The sequence below is a fragment of the Diadema antillarum genome, unplaced genomic scaffold (genome assembly GCF_040938485.1).
Source record: "Diadema antillarum isolate AM-2024a unplaced genomic scaffold, OU_Dant_1.0 scf00000071, whole genome shotgun sequence".
Lineage (NCBI taxonomy): Eukaryota > Metazoa > Echinodermata > Echinoidea > Diadematoida > Diadematidae > Diadema > Diadema antillarum.
Window position 1 is genome coordinate 366,637 of NW_027270960.1, and position 16,326 is coordinate 382,962.

Sequence of the window (16,326 nt, forward strand, 5' to 3'; positions counted from 1 at the left end):
GTCCGTTGTAAATCTTGCGTCATGAACTCCTCCTAAAGTTTTGAAGCAATTAAGATGAAACTTAGGGTACATGATGACATTGAGGTGTAGATGTGCAAGACATATATATACACTGGACAGCAAAAGAAAGTACCCACTTCTGTCAAAGGCCACACACAAAAATTCACCCCCTAGAAATTTTTATATACAATTTTTGTACACAGGTGTGCTACAATGCCCCTTACTTATCACATGCACATAAGCAAGTGAATGTCTTCATAACAAAGAAGAACTTGACATGCACAGCATCTTGGTCATTGAATCAAAAGTCCCACACAACAGCACTTTTTACCATGCAAAAATGGCCACTGAATGGATAACATTTTTAAACAACCAATATGTCAATGTGAACACCTGTTTTGTCAAAATGATGTTAAGGAGTGTATTCTGTATTTAGTGATGCTATCCTTCCTGATTATGCTAATTCTCAGAATAAAATCAGTTAGCTCTTTAGACTGGACATTACTTTACTCTGGTCTAAGCAAGCTTCCATCAGGAAAATCATGTCACGTCTTGTAAGGCTTGTAAGGCTCATTCTGTTACATTTTGTGACTTTTGATTCAGTAACCAAGATGCTGTGCATGTCATTTTTTTTCTTTGTAATAAAGATAATCACTTGCTATTGGGTATGTGATTACTAATGGATATTGCAGCATACCTGTGTACAATTTTTTTTAAATTTCTAGGTGGTGAATTTTTGTGTGCAGTCTTTGAAGAAGTGGTTACTTTCTTTTGCTGTCCAGTGTATATATATATATACATTTATATATTTCTCTTTTTTTGTCAGAGGAAGCGATGACATGGTACAGGTGTAACCACAATTTTCCCAAAACCTTGGAGCAAACTACTTCCACTGTACTTAAGCAATTTATTTAAAATTTGGTATGTACAGATGTATACTGATCTATAAGTGTAGTCATTCAAGACACTCTTTGTGTGTGTACCCGGCAAGGCATTGCCATGGTAACTGCGTATTTTCTTGAAAATCTTGTGGAGTGAATAACTTAGTCATTTTTGAAGCAATAGAAATCAAATTTGTTGGGCATTATGGCATTGAGGTGTGGATGTGGAAAACATGTTTTTTTTTGTGTTTGTCAGACAAAGCATTGCCATGGTAACCACAATTTTACTAAAACCTTGTGGAGCAAATGACTTCCACAGTATTTATGCAATTTATTTCAAATTTGGTATGTATAATGACCTAAGGTGAAGTTATGCAAGACACTCTTTGTCTTTGTACCCAACAAGGCGTTGCCATGGTAACCATACATTTTTGTATCAAACTGAAGCATTTTAGCTATTAAGGTCACATTTGGTGTGTATGAAGATCTATAGGTGTATTTGTGCAAAATGCCCTTTGTGTTTATACCCGACAACCCTGGTTCAATTATTTTTCATAGGAGTCTGAGCTACTGGAGTGGGGGTATTAATCACCTTCAGTGATAGTTCTAGTTCAGAAGGTACATGTGGTCCGGATGAGAGCCTTGGTGCAGGGTTAATAAGGATAGGGACACTGTAAATTTAAGTCATCATCTCTCTATTCTGTAGACAACCTTTATAGGACGAGTATTCAAATAATGACTTAGAACTACCACTTGGCAGTTGCGTAAAAGTTGAATTCATTTTGAAGCTCAGATAAGCGTTAAAGCTCCCTGTGGGTTCTTGTCTTCCGTTAATTTTGAGTGTGCATGCCACATATCATGTCATTCCTACCTGTTGTCCTTGATGTTTTGCATGTTTGGTATGACTTTGCCTTGCCTTGTATGTGTCTGTATTGAGGAATTTTGTAAAGGGGGTGGCGCAAAAAATATATCTGGTGCCACTTCCGGGTTTAATCAGCTGACAAGCCCCCCCCCCCCCCCCCCCCCCCCAAAAAAAAAAAAAAGGCTTCAGCGCAATTTTCTGGTGCCAATACAGTAAAAAATCAAAGGGGGGCTTTATTCTTTTTTTAAATTTATTTTGTTTAAAGAGAAATTAAAGGGGGCATGTGTCCCCCCCCCCCCCCCCGATCCGCCACTGTCTATGAAATGAATTGAGTAAATTAACCAATAATATGTTTTTTTGCCTCTCCAAGCTCTACATCTGGATTGGCCAAGGTGCAAATGATGAAGAGAAGAAGCAAGTCCTAACCACAGCAACGGTATGAAATTAAGACTTTGTCTCCTTTGCTGGCAACAAGATTTTTCTTGTGCACTTGAATGTGATGAATTCATAGAAATGCATTATATGTACCTACTTTTCCATAAACAAAAGATAGCTGTACATTAGCTCAATGGGAGGTTACTGTTGTATAATACAAATGTATATATTAAATGTAATTGGTATGAGGCTATAGTCAATGCCAATATCCCAAGACTTTTGCGGCTATAATTATACCTCTCAGAATGTTTGATACACACTGACTGTCAGTGTGTGTAAATATTCTAACCAGTCAAGTCCTCAGACTTGACCAAACATTGGTTAAAGAGATGGTATAGTACTGGTTGAGATGAGGATTCAGCTTTTAACTTTTTGCGAGATACTTAGAAACCACTTGTTAACCGAATGTTAAAGAGCATACAATTCTAAAGGAATTCAAAGTTCATTTGATGAAAATCAGGTTTGAAATGGCTGAGATATCTAGAAACAAAGTAAAACAAAGCGATTCTAATAAAAGGTGGGTCCCACCTTTTATTAAGATCGCTTTGTTTTGGATATCTCAGCTATTTCAAATCTAATTTTTCTCAAATAAACTTTGAATTCCTCTTAGAATTATATGTGACCCGCTACAACAATAGGATCTGAAAGTTGGGGGAGGTCGATTTTCCAAAAATGACATGACATTATTCCCTTACTCTTCCACTTTCATTTCATATATAATACGGCTTATAAAACTACTCGGTTGTGGAGATATCAATGATTTTATCAGAGCATGTCAAATGGTTTTTAGGAAATCAGCATTTCGAGTAAACTGCCTTCAAAGTTTTCCTTCCGACGCAGTCTTGATTAGGGGAGGCAAGGCAGTTTTCACCTCTTGACAATAGAAGGTATGCTCATAGCAACCTTCGCGATGTTCATTCAAGCTTAGCGCCAGCAGTCTGTGCATGACCAATCAGTAATCAGGATGCCACACACTGACCAATGAGATCACTCCCTCGTTGCTAGGGGTGGAGTCTATCTGCGGCACTATATCCAAATCTTCAGACACGTTTCTATTCCGAAGAAAGTCTTCATATTGTGGCCCAGAAAACTGATAATTTCTTGCCTTTCCTTTGATCATTTAGCTTCAAAATTTCGGCAGATGGTAGATGATACATAAGACTACAAAATTATGCCAAAATCAGAAATCTGATGATTTTGACCAGTTTTGATGATGTGATTTCAAACCTGATTTTCTCGGCTCAGCTGTCAGCGACTTTTAGATCCTTTTGTTGTGGTGGGTCACATATGCTCTTTCATATTTCACAAGAGGTTTCTGATTTTCTAAAAAAGAATCGTGATAAAAAAAATGTTGGAAACCTGAAGCCCTATCTCAACCAAAACTGTACCATCCCTGAAGTTGCTGCAGTTTCCTGTCAATTATTGAAAATATGTCCTTTAACTTCGATATTCATACTTCCTGTGATTAGCCCAAGGAGTCTACACATCACTCTACCATTCTTTATAACACTGTGTTTACAATGAAATGGCATCAGTGGAGACACTTTTTTAGTTATTTTCATGGGCTCCAGAGTGTGTGAAATGTAGGCAAGAGTTCAATTGTCTGTGTATCGAATAAAGGTTGATCCATTTTCCTGCTCCATCACCTGCAGAAATAGGTCTACCCAGGATTTTTTCAAGGGGGTTGTTAAGTTTGAGGTATGGAGGCACTGCAGCAGTAGCCACCCCCATCCAAGCAGAGAAAAAATGATAACTGTAAAAGTGGAAATTTTCGCGGTGTTGAAATTTTCGCGCATTTCGCGCAACCAGAAACTAGCGAAAATAAAAGCCCGCGAATATTTTTGCTTGCCATATGTTCCTGTGCGTGCCGTCTTGATTCCGCGGAATTAAAAACACGCGAAACTCTTCTGACCCGGCAAATCGCGAAAAATTAGTCGCGCGAAAATATCCACTTCTACAGTACTGTAAAACACAATATATTCGCGGCATGAAAATTTAGCGAATTGGAGCCGATGGCGTTTCTCGCGGCATGAAATTTTTGCGAATTGCCACTGGTGTAAAATGCATATTGTGTAGGCAAGAACTTTCATGTGCATTTTAATTTCGCAGATGTTGCCACTCGCCAAATTCGCGAAATCAAAATGCACACGAACATTCCTCGTTTTACAGTATTTGTGCATATGGTACACATATGCCAGCAGAACACCAAAGCAATTGAATAGTACGTAAATAATTGTGTTTTAGGAAAATCATTGAATTAGATTTTAATCAAATACTAAAGGCTTGCGTGGTATTAGTAGATAGGCAAGTTTTGTTCTGTTTATTTTTTTCCAGATATATTTTGTGTATCACTGTTTGAGTAATAGTACAGCCAATAACATTGCAACTCCGTGGAGGTAAGAGGACAGTATGGTGTACTAATGGCTCATTTTTAATGTGTTCCACAGGAATACCTGAAAACAGACCCAAGTGGCCGTGACCTAACGTCCACACAACTCATCAGGGTCAAGCAAAGTTATGAACCACTGACCTTCACTGGTTGGTTCATGGCATGGGACCACAGCTACTTTCAGGTCAGATATATACCTTTCCCAAGATGTCTTCATTTATAAATTGATTTCCCTTTTGTCTTTGCTCTTTGTAGCTCCAAATACTGCTTTACTCATACAGTTATTGAATTGTTATAAAATTACCTTCTGTATGATGGCAAAACAGAAATAAAATTGTAAAAATTTTTATTTTGAAATGTAATTGATGTAGGGTTAAAGTGAAAGACACTGTACTTCTGCCAAAAAGATTATTTCTAGTCATATCTCTAGCAAGGAGTGTCCAACTGTGATGTAAATTGATGGACAGGTCAAAAGTACATTAACTCAGAAGCATGTCAGTGTGATTACTGATCGAACCACTTTTATTACAGTCAATTGGAACATTACAATTGTAGGTGTATTGCGCTTAAGTTTTAAGCAAAAAGATGAACTAACAAACAAGCAAAAGTGGTGAATATAAAAAGTGTTTTATGCTGAGTCTGGTGCAAATGATAACAATGTTGATATTTACCGTGTCCTGTAAAACTGTCACAAATAATAAAATATCAGATCTGACATCAATTATGAAATTTCATTCCTGTTGTCATGTATGCTGTGTATTCTTTTTCTGGAAACTGACCTGGTCCAATTCATTTTTGTTTTGTTGTATTGCGATATGAATGTATCATATACATTTTAGAATGTGTGTAATATTTGATTATTAATGATAATTATTGCCATTGTAAGTTGATAAATGATCTCTATGAATCATGGAAGCCATGACCTGAGTGTCTCTTCTTTGTCCTTTGTTCTAATCTGGTATGCCTAATGTTTACCTACATGTACTTCTTTGTGTATGTCCTGCTGCTCTTGGCTTGTTTTCATTTTTGGGAGGGGCAATTTTACTAATGTGCAAGTGGTTTCACAGAGAGGACGCGTAAGTGCAAAAAATAAACTTCAGTTTGATATACAACATGGGAAGTTGTGGAACCCACCAGCCATACTCATGAAAGGTACTCAAGGGTAGTATGGATTAGCACCTTGGTGTACTTTGTGTCCTGGACATTTATTAGTCACATACATGCTGCAAAGATGTGATTTTCCATTCTGTTTATCATTTTCTGATTTTTTTATGTGTAGTTGTTAAAGCTACTGGACATGGTTATATTTCTCTGTTGATTGAAAAGGTATATAGTATATAAGGTAAATAAATATTGGTAGAAACAAAGACTGGGTGGAATGTGTTTACATATTGTAGAAGTGGGATAGAAACACTTTTTCCTCTAGAGGTGCTATGCATAGGACCTTGATTGTGTGTTATAAATTGACAGTCATTTGATTGATTGAAAGAACGATATTCATACAGAATCTTTTTTTAGTTTTTTTCTTTTTTTTTACACCTAGAAATTTGCAGGTAGTGTTTTATGTAATTTTCATGGACTACAGGGGTCACTTCCTTGTAACTTGTTTTATTATCTTTTAGTGCCTTCCCTTCTGAGCTTAAATAAGGTTTAGAAAATGCATGGTATGACTCTCAAGATAATCAGTTTTCTTCAAGGCCCCACACTTATAAGGAACAAAATAATCAGCGGATTTGTTCATGACAAAATTGTGTACTTCATGACTATACCAGTGAAAAAGAATGAGTCTGCATCTTTCTCAAGGTAGTTGACAAAATAGAAGCAAGGATGTAATATAAATGATTCCCCTATTCTCAATTTCCAGTATACTTTTATAGAGCATTTGATATTAATGTCAGATGAATGCATATGTTGTGTGCAATAACAGACCATTAAACAGCAATAAAGGGAAAATTGCTTTAAAAATAATGCATTAAGGTTCATTGTGGTTAACTCACTTGAAGTACTACCATTTGGTGAAACAGTTTCATTTGAAGGACTTACTTCCCAGATTTCTACTCACTGTTTTTTGTTTTGTTTTTTATTTTGTTTGTTTTTTGTTTTCTACATGTAGACATTCATAATCAGACACTTGATAGAATATGATAAGAAACTTACCCTTCATTTGAGAGGTGGTGATTAGTATTTGGAAAGGTTTTGATATTGTGAGAACACATTGCATGTTTTAATTGTTGTTTATGATTTGCCACTGATCATTTCTCATAAACTTTCTTTTGTGTACATTGATTTGTTTTGACACATTTTTCTTTCACACATTGATTGAGTTTGTGTTATCTACAGCGTGACATTATGACCAGACTTTTGATTCCTTCTCTTTACAATTCATCTAAAAGTTTGTCTCTGTGATCTTATTCTGATTCATAGAAATTACAAAAAAAAAGGAATTTTGTTGGACCTGAATATGAAATAATGAAGCTGTTGTGACTTATGATGCATGATCATTCTGTATATCCTAATAATACCAACTATCACAATATTCTGGTAGAAATTTGTATGTCAAGATTTTCACATCTTTGTATTTCAGAGCTGGAAGAATGAAAGGCAATGTGCAGAGTTATAGATCAGATCAGATTCCAGTCTATCAGATGCATTTTCTCTTGATAACTATACCTACATAGTATGGTCATTCCAAAACATATCCTGAATATCACAGCTTTTAGCAGTACACAGAGAATTTAGAAGTTTTAGAAGCCACCAACATTACACAAAAATCATGTGTGCGCAGTTAATGATAACACCACCCCCAGTGAACATACATTTTAGTTAGATGTGCCGTCTCTGGATAAGTATCCCAGAAGTGGATGTAGAATGCAGTCTGACAGCTCCAGATATTGAATTTGCAGGATGTAACTCATCATATAATCAATTTTGTTTGTTTTTATTGTGAATTTGCTGAGTAGTCTAATGGCATTTTATGTTCTACGTATAACACATTATCTCATTCAGAACATACAAACAGAAGAGCAGATGAGACAAGAGATGGCCAAGCAGAATGCGGCTGTTGTCATTGATCTGGTGAGAGTCAGGACATTTTCCTGCAGTTTTCCTGTCTTCACTTGTCAATGCTATAACATATGATTCACATGAGGTGTACATTTGTTGATATTTAATGCAAAAGTTAATGTTTGTGTTATGATTATTTTAAAATGGAATAATTGTTTATTCAGTTCTGTAAAATGCTGGTATGGTTTCCTCCTACAGTCCTACTGAAGCCCATTTTTGCTGATAAGTAGAATAATTTAGCCATTTGATTTACTGGTCATTTTTTTATGCCTCCGCCACGAAGTGTCGCCGGAGGCATTACATACGTTTTCGGGTTGTGAGTCCATCCGTCCTGCCGTCCGTAATCAATTTTGTGGACAGCGTAACTCAAAAACTGTTTTAGTTATCGTTATGTAACTTGGCATGTATATGTATGAGTAGACGAAGTTGTTCCTATCAACTTTTGAGTGCACATGCTCAAGGTACAAAGGTCAAAAGGTCAAGGTCGAATGCTCAAAATTTCACTTTTTCCCCCATATCTATGCAATGCCCAAAGGTATTTTCTTGAAACTTAGTGTATACATATACTACCAAATAAAGATTCTCCAGAGAGAGTTTTGGGTCATGAAGTCAAAGGTCGAGTGAAAATGTTAAAATTTCACTGTTTTCTCCATATCTCGCAAATAGTTCAAGATGTCTTCATAGAACTTAGTACATAAGCATGTACTGACTGGCAGTGATTATCTAGGGAATTTGGAAGTCAAGGGTCAAAGGTCAAGGTCAACTCCTCAAAATTTCACTATTTCCCTCATATTTATGCAATCCCTAAAGAATTTTTCTTGAAACTTAATGTATACATGTATTACCCAATAGAGATTCTCTGGGAAGTTTCTTGCCCAAAGGTCAGAGGTCAAGTGAAAGTGCTAAATTTCACTTCTTCCTCCATATCTCAAAAGTGACTCAAGGTATCATGAAACTTAGTAATATTTATGCGTGTTCCTCCTGACAGTGATTCTTTTGGGAATTTTAGGGTCATAGGGTCAAAGGCCAGGTGAAAATGCTAACATTTTGCTATTTAATACCAAAAGTATACTTTTTTTCCATGCCCTGAAAATTACTCAATGTATAAACTTATAAATTAGGGTCAAAAGTCAAGTAAAAATCATCAAATCCCCAAATACCTGCACTCTAACCCTAGCCATTCATCCAATCAAATCTAGTTCAAGGAAAGTGAACATTCAACACATTTTTGACAAACCTGTCATTTTAATATGTCAATAAAACTGTCATCACACATTGTCGAGACATTGTACTATAGACCTATTAGAACCATGCATTATGGCGGAGTATACCAGTCACCATAGCGACATTTCTAGTTTTATAGTACTTCTTTGATTTTCCCTCTTTACTGCTAGGGTGTAAACATTTTATCTGATCCACTCTTACATTGAATGTCATATCCTGATGAAGTATGCTGGAATATGAAAATTTACAGCAAGGGAAAATATGTTACGCTTTGTGTTACCATATTTTCTTCTGTTTACATTCAATAACTAGAAAGCAGCAGAAGAGGTGGAGGACAGTTTTGAGAACTGTGCCAAGTTCTCCCTTGATGAGCTGAAGGCTAAAGAGTTACCAGAGGCTGTCAACTCATCAAAACGAGAGGTATATGACACATGTTTCCATTGCAAACCCATTGCAAAGTGTTAAAATGATATAGATTTTTGCCCTTTGGAGCCAGTCATGAGCATGACAAGGGCCTGTGTACCGGTATTTATTCACAAGCCTGTAAATGAACAGTTTGGTACATCAATGGAACATAGTCAAGTTTTATGTGCAAGTCAGTGTCAAAAAAATAATAATGTATGCAATAGATGATATTGCCTTCGTGCATACTACCAGTGAAACATGCGCCTTTCATTCAGTTTCTCAAACACTATGTTGTTTTATTCTATCTGCACATTGCTTTGCTGACTAGACTTAGATCTACATGTAACTTGTTTTGTGTATACATGCATCATGCACAAGTTATAGCAGAGCATCAACCCAGCAAATGATTGCATAAATGTTGTCCATTTCTGGAATTCATAAGAATTTGGGGGATAAAAATATTCTAATACACAAATTGTACTTATGAGACAGTGGAGTATTCATATAACAAAAAGGGAAAAAAAAACCAAACTTTTATGTCTCAATATGTTTGCCATGTAAAGGGGCATTCCAGACGATTTTCATAATTTCACATCATGTAGTACATAAATCGACAGCTCAATGTATTATAGATTTGTGGAATTTATTGTGGTCCTTGAGCAGAAATACCAATAAACTGCAAATCATAAACAAATTACACTGAACAGTGTTGAGGACAACAGAGCCTCACATACCTTTGGTACATGTATTTCAGAAATGTGGCAGTGTATTTCCATCACAATACCGCTTGCTCAATAGGCGTTTTCACATCAGCCCGATAAAAACCCAAGCTCGAGATATTTTTTGCGATTGCGAATTAGAGCGCTATTTCATTTCTTATTCACATCAGCCCGAAGAGAATTAGCCCAAAATTTTTTTCGAGCTAATTCGACAGCTGAGTATGTGCAAACAGCATCAGTAATGTGTGTGCCCTCTCAAAAATTCCTCATGCTTTGTGTGCAGTTTGCCTCGATCGATCGGGTCACACACGCTAGGCATGATTTGATGCATCGTGCTAATTTCTCTAGTCGTGTTCACATTATCAAATAGCGCGCTACTATCCCGCTATTTCACAAATTTCCCGAGTTGGACTCGAGAAATTTTCTCGATCAGAGTGATACAATTAGCGCGCTAATTTGTGTTCACATTATCAAATACCGCGCTATTTGGTGTTCAGGTTAATTTCCCAAGTCAGAAAATAGCGTGCTATTTGGAAACATCGGGCTGATGTGAAAACGCCTAATGAGTTCATCTGTGAAGAATCTATGCATGCCTTCTTCTTTTGTTCTGCTTCCTTGAGCCCAAACTCATGCATTCTTATGGTGAGGCTGCCATGTCGTCATCCTTGTTCACTGCAATTTGTTATAAATTTTGAAAACATTCTCATTCGTCATCCCAGTCACTATAAATTCTGAAACGCTGTACTCAGTTTTTAAACTAATTTATAGTTTTTCAGATGTAAAAGTCTGAAAATCATCTGGAGGTCCCCTGTAAGACTGGATTATAACTAAATGAATAAAATCAGTTAAGAAATAACATGCAAGTAATGTTACCACACATTTCTAACATTGTTTATATTTCATGATACAAGAAGTATCTTACCCATTGTAGTCATGCTTTTACTCAGCAAACAACAAAATGAATGTAACATGGGACACAGTCTTTTTGGGAAAAGGTGAATGTCACCCATTTCATAGCAACTTACCTGAATGAATTACGATGTTTTTGATTGTCTTGTTTTCTTTATTTCATTTCTTTCAGAAACACCTGTCAACTGCAGACTTTGAGAAGTTCTTTGGAATGTCTTACGAGAAATACACAACAATTCCAAAGTGGAAACAAGATAATCTGAAGAAGAAGGTTGGCCTTTTCTAAGAAGACCTCAACGACAGTCAAATATTGTTTGTGATGGTAGTTCATGCTATTTAGTCTTAGTGTGATTTTTTGATAGCATATCCAAGTTTTCATTAATTGGAGTTTTTCTTATGTCTGTCATCCCACCTCATAGTCGTCATTGTACATTCACCTGGTACATATTAGGTTTGAGGTTTTGTAGAATAGTATGAGCATTTCAGATATATTAGATACATTAAACAAATATTAAAACATGCATTATTGTTCTCTTTTTTTTTTAGGTATTTGAATTAAAACAATATCCCATGACAAGTTACCTAGATACACAGAACTCATGCTTCAAGAGTATCATTTCAAAAAGATAGAATTCACTATTGACATCAACTTTTCTTGGTTTGTGAACATTTTGTATTAAAACCAGCAAAGCCTTACCAACAATACACCTTGACGTTTTATTGCTTCACGCTATCAAATAGATCATGCCTAACTTTTCTACACAACCATGTCTTTTCTGTAGTCTTGATATGTACTGTCTTTCAAACTGGATGATGTCACACCTGAGGTTATATGATTACATCCTACAAATATGTCACTCAATTATAAATCTTGCAATCAGAGAAAGTTGGTGTTTGTCTGTGCAAGCAACATTTTAACATTTTAAATGAAGGCAGAATTTGTTATTTTGTTTAAATTATTTGTGTAACTAGTGTGTATAGGTTTGTTATGTTTTTGCTGTTTTCCTCAATGCTTTGAAGATGGGACAATAGCTGCCCATTTGTGTTTGCAGAGATTTTGGATTTGTTTTTCTCTGATGAAGGCGATGGTCATTTTGCCACTTCTGAGTATTTGTGACCCTGCCTCACAAAACCAACAAAAAGTCGCCAGAGATGGATTTTTAGTTAACAGCAGATTCTAAAAGAGCAGACTTTCAGCTTTAAAGTGATGTATTACTCAATAAAAATGGACTTTCCTAACCTATCTAATTATCAGAAAAGTATGAACTGAGAAAAGAGGCTCTGAAGTACAGGGTCTATTCAAGCACTGTAATCTTTACCAAGCTGTGCTAGCTGTGCAATGAATGGGACAAAAGACAGCATGTAAACCACTGGAGCAACAACAACGAAGGGATTATCAGATTAAGCTGAAATTGGACATGCTTTATTAATGCATTTTGTCCATGATTTATGCCAACTTTCAAAGCAATAGCACCATCCTTTCTAAAGTTAGTAGATTTGAAAGTGAAGAGTTTGTATAGAGTTTTTGAGAAATGAAAAGGGGACTCTATAAGACACACATAATCACACTATTCCACAAAAAAGTGTTCAAGAAAATCAGCTAAAAACAATTTTCTGTTCATTTTATGATCCCAAAATTCAACTTAAGTAGAAGAAAACTTGCTCTTTCAGAAAATATGAAAAACTCAAGATTGGCTACTAGTATGTTGACCCATTTCACCTATTTTCAGTCCTCACACAAAATCAGTGCGTGCAGCTTTTTGTTGTTTTTGTGATGCACGGTCACATTTGATAGTCTTGTAGATGAACAGCAGAGTGACTCATTCACACAACTGAATCAATATAAAGATCTTGCAGAATTTGTCACAAATTTTGCTCGTGATATGTAACTGTTCATGAAAGAGGTCTTTTTGGTGGTTACGCCGCCTTTGCCATAGCTTTCCTCCATTGGAAAGACAACATGTTATATGCAGACCTCATGGTATGATGGCCAGATGAGATGCATTTCAGATTGATTTTTTACTTTTTCATCTTCATCATTTTATTATATTAAAAGAAAGACATTGGAAATCTTGGAATAGATGGAGATTTTTTTTTAAAATTCAGATCTGTAGCATCTTGAAGGCAAGATCTTCAACAGTGTTGAAGAAAGATAAGAATGACCCCAATCTTTTCACTCAGAAAGTTTTTCTAATGTGTATCCTGTCAATATATCGTAGAATTTGTTTCTTTTATCATATATTTTTGCTTCATTAAAACTGGTAAAAGAAACCCTAGGCTGTGTATGAGATGGTATATGATGCCAGTGGTGCATCCTACCAGTAACTTCTATGGATGAATCAAAATGGCATATGAATCGACACTGCTTACATATTGAAGTCTTTCTACCATTTAAAGGGAAGGGGTTTGTGAATGCAACGGAAAAGAAGATACATAATAACCTTAATACAAAGGAATATATATATATATTATAATATATGATAAAGTATGCAGAGGTGTATATGTGATACGGATATAAACACATTTACAATACATGCAATTCATTGTCTATCTACTTTGTGGGACTACTTTGTGGGATGACGTATCATCGATCTATATATATTTTTTTTGGATGATACACATAAACACCTTTGATATGCGTGTTTTAAATATTATCAAAATAAAGAAATTACGTAATGTTCATCCTTAGAGAGGGGGTATCATTGTGTTTCACTAAAACTCTATATAGAATATGAAATACACACATTAGCTCTGTGTATCATGTAATCATCAAAATTCAAATGTAAGTGTAATGAGTATGTTATCTGTGGACCATACAGGACTACGTAGAATTATCTGTTGTCAGCCATTTTTTAAAAGTGGACCTTTGATACAAAATTCAAGCATTATTCATAATGAAAAGATAATTCTAGTTAAGGAGATGCATGTCTGTTTCAATTGAAAGAAATATTATTTCAATATGTAAGGTATCAATTTTTATGATGTGAATATCACCTCACATCTTGTGTAGCTTACTGGCTACACATCTTAAGTGTATATGAATAATCTACAAGTCCTACGTTTAGTGCAATTAAGGACTTTCCATTCAATTATGACTAATGAAATGTCTGTGTAATAAATTTTTACATTTAACTTGATATGTTAGGGCCTGATACCCCATTATGTAAACAAGTATTAGTCCACAAGTACCACACTCACTCAGTGATAGTCCTCATTCTTCAAGTTGAATCATGATAGATTTGATCATGCTCACAAAGAACACAAGCACCGAACTATAAACTCTGTGTAGTTTGTGATAATTAAATCATGTTGTTTCTATAAAAATTTAGATTTTTGTTTATTAGTTTTGGCTAAATTTTTGACAAGGGTGCCTTACATAACATCACAAGTAGTTGAAAAATAAATTGCATGTTATGAGAGCTTCAGAATAAGCTGTCAAGTCAACACAATTGAGATAGCATACTCAGAACTGTAATTGAAATGTTGGTATGGAAATAAAGTCACATGCAGGTTAGAATATGATGTGTAACTGTGTCGTTTTAGGGCCATTGCTTGAATTGAAAAGAGAGTGTGTGTACACTATGTGTGGGTGAAGTGAACAAGTTAATGTGTGGGGCTTCAAAAGTCTTAACTACAATGTACTCTTTAGTTTACATAAGCCAAGGGCATAGCCAAGGACAGGCTCAAGTAAGCCATTACATATCATTGCTATTCATTCATGTTGTTTGTGTGGCAGGAATCTGTCTTGGATATAGAGAGTACATTGTAGATACTGTTAGGAGTATTACAGAGTAAAAGATATTCATGATAGTGGCAGTGATGGCCTTAATAGTCTATCCAAGGGAGGGGGGGAGGTTACAAGTTTGTTCCTTAATGCATTTCTCAAATGAAGGATGCCAAGTACTGGTAGTAGATATCTTTTCAAGGTCAAGTAAGACCTAAAATATGGTGTCATTAAGGTCTTACTTTTGGTCTCTATGGTATCATGCCGGTACCTACAGAATAAAGATTGAAGCCCAATGAAATTCTTAACAAGTCTGAAATGGGTTATACATGTATAAAAACTAAGCTATCATTATTACAATTAAAGATAACACACTTAATTAGCATCATCTTCCTCTTTGTAATCATCAGATCGGACCAAACATGGAGTAGAAAATGATTTAATTTCAGAGGCAACTCAAAGGCCAAAAAGGTTACATATGGGCGTGTGCGTTCATGTGTGCGTTCACGCGTGCACTCGCACACTCACACACACTTTTTTTTCTGTTTTTCAATAATCTCTTTGATTTCTGTAATTTCACATGACAAAACATTCATATTGAATGTATGAACACAATATACAATCAGCAATGTTTGATGAAAAAAAAAAAAAAATCAATCGATGCCTGACCCGAAATACATGCAACTTACATTAAACACGTAGATGTACACGTAGCTGCAAAAAAAAAAAACCAAACAAACAAAAAACAAAGCAAAAAGTGAAACAAAAAATACCTTCCCTTCCTGCCCTCTTACCCATTCCCCCCCCCCCCCCCATGCAGTACTAGGGCCCCTTCTCATATGTCAATCTCTGCACTTCAACAAAATATTTTTAATCAATCAAATGCCAGAATAAGGCCTACATTCATATCCTGTTATAATACAAATGTATATAATAATATCATCTCAAAGCATAGGCATTATAACCATAAGAGAAAGTAACAAACTTAATCTCAATGAGCTACCTAACAGTCCAACAAAAAAATCTGCCCAATACTTATCACGCATGTATTTCAACAAGATCATAATGTCCTATCGTTATCTTTTACTATCCGACATTGCAGAAATAAATGGTCATAATTTTCTATTTCTTGATTACAAAAAGAACACAAACTATTTGCTACAAACCATATTTTAAAAGTTGCTCTTTAGTGTACACACACACACACACACACACACACACACACACACACACACACACATGTAATCATATATGAGTGGCCAAAACACGTTCACATTATACTGTTAGGCCTTTTATGACTCTAGATTTGCGTCTAATAGGCTCTACCACAGAACTTACAAAACGCCATTTTTGTGAGTTGTAGCTTCATGGTACATGTATTACCCTTAGATCTGTATGGGGATTCGGTAGAATGTTGTATTTTGTCAGACAAAGTTGGGATTGCCAATCAGATGCAAGGATTTCCGTAGTAACAGTTTCTCAGTATCACGCTTCATGAAATGCCCCCCAGATCATCAGACCTGAATACAGCACAAAAAGCACCATGTGATAACAGAGCTTATGGTCACCATGCACAACAAAACACCCTTGACGACAAGAACAAACGGAAGTAGTGACAACAGCATTAGCAAAGACACTACACGCAATCAAAGTGCACAAATCTAGGAACATTTGTTGCCTTGAAATTGCTTTATATCTAAAACTATTATGTTACA

The 16,326-nt window shown here is 35.7% G+C and overlaps 1 protein-coding gene across 1 annotated transcript in view; it reads left to right on the plus strand.

Moving 5' to 3' along the window:
- The window catches only part of LOC139717015 (advillin-like), a 158,721-nt gene extending 144,300 nt beyond the window's left edge, over positions 1 to 14,421 (plus strand). Inside the window, 5 exon segments of the mRNA XM_071628531.1 lie at positions 2,114 to 2,179; positions 4,626 to 4,751; positions 7,574 to 7,642; positions 9,167 to 9,274; positions 11,060 to 14,421. Of these exon segments, the coding sequence (XP_071484632.1) occupies positions 2,114 to 2,179; positions 4,626 to 4,751; positions 7,574 to 7,642; positions 9,167 to 9,274; positions 11,060 to 11,173 (483 nt within the window). The 3' untranslated portion in view covers positions 11,174 to 14,421.
- Positions 14,422 to 16,326: the final 1,905 nt, after the last annotated feature.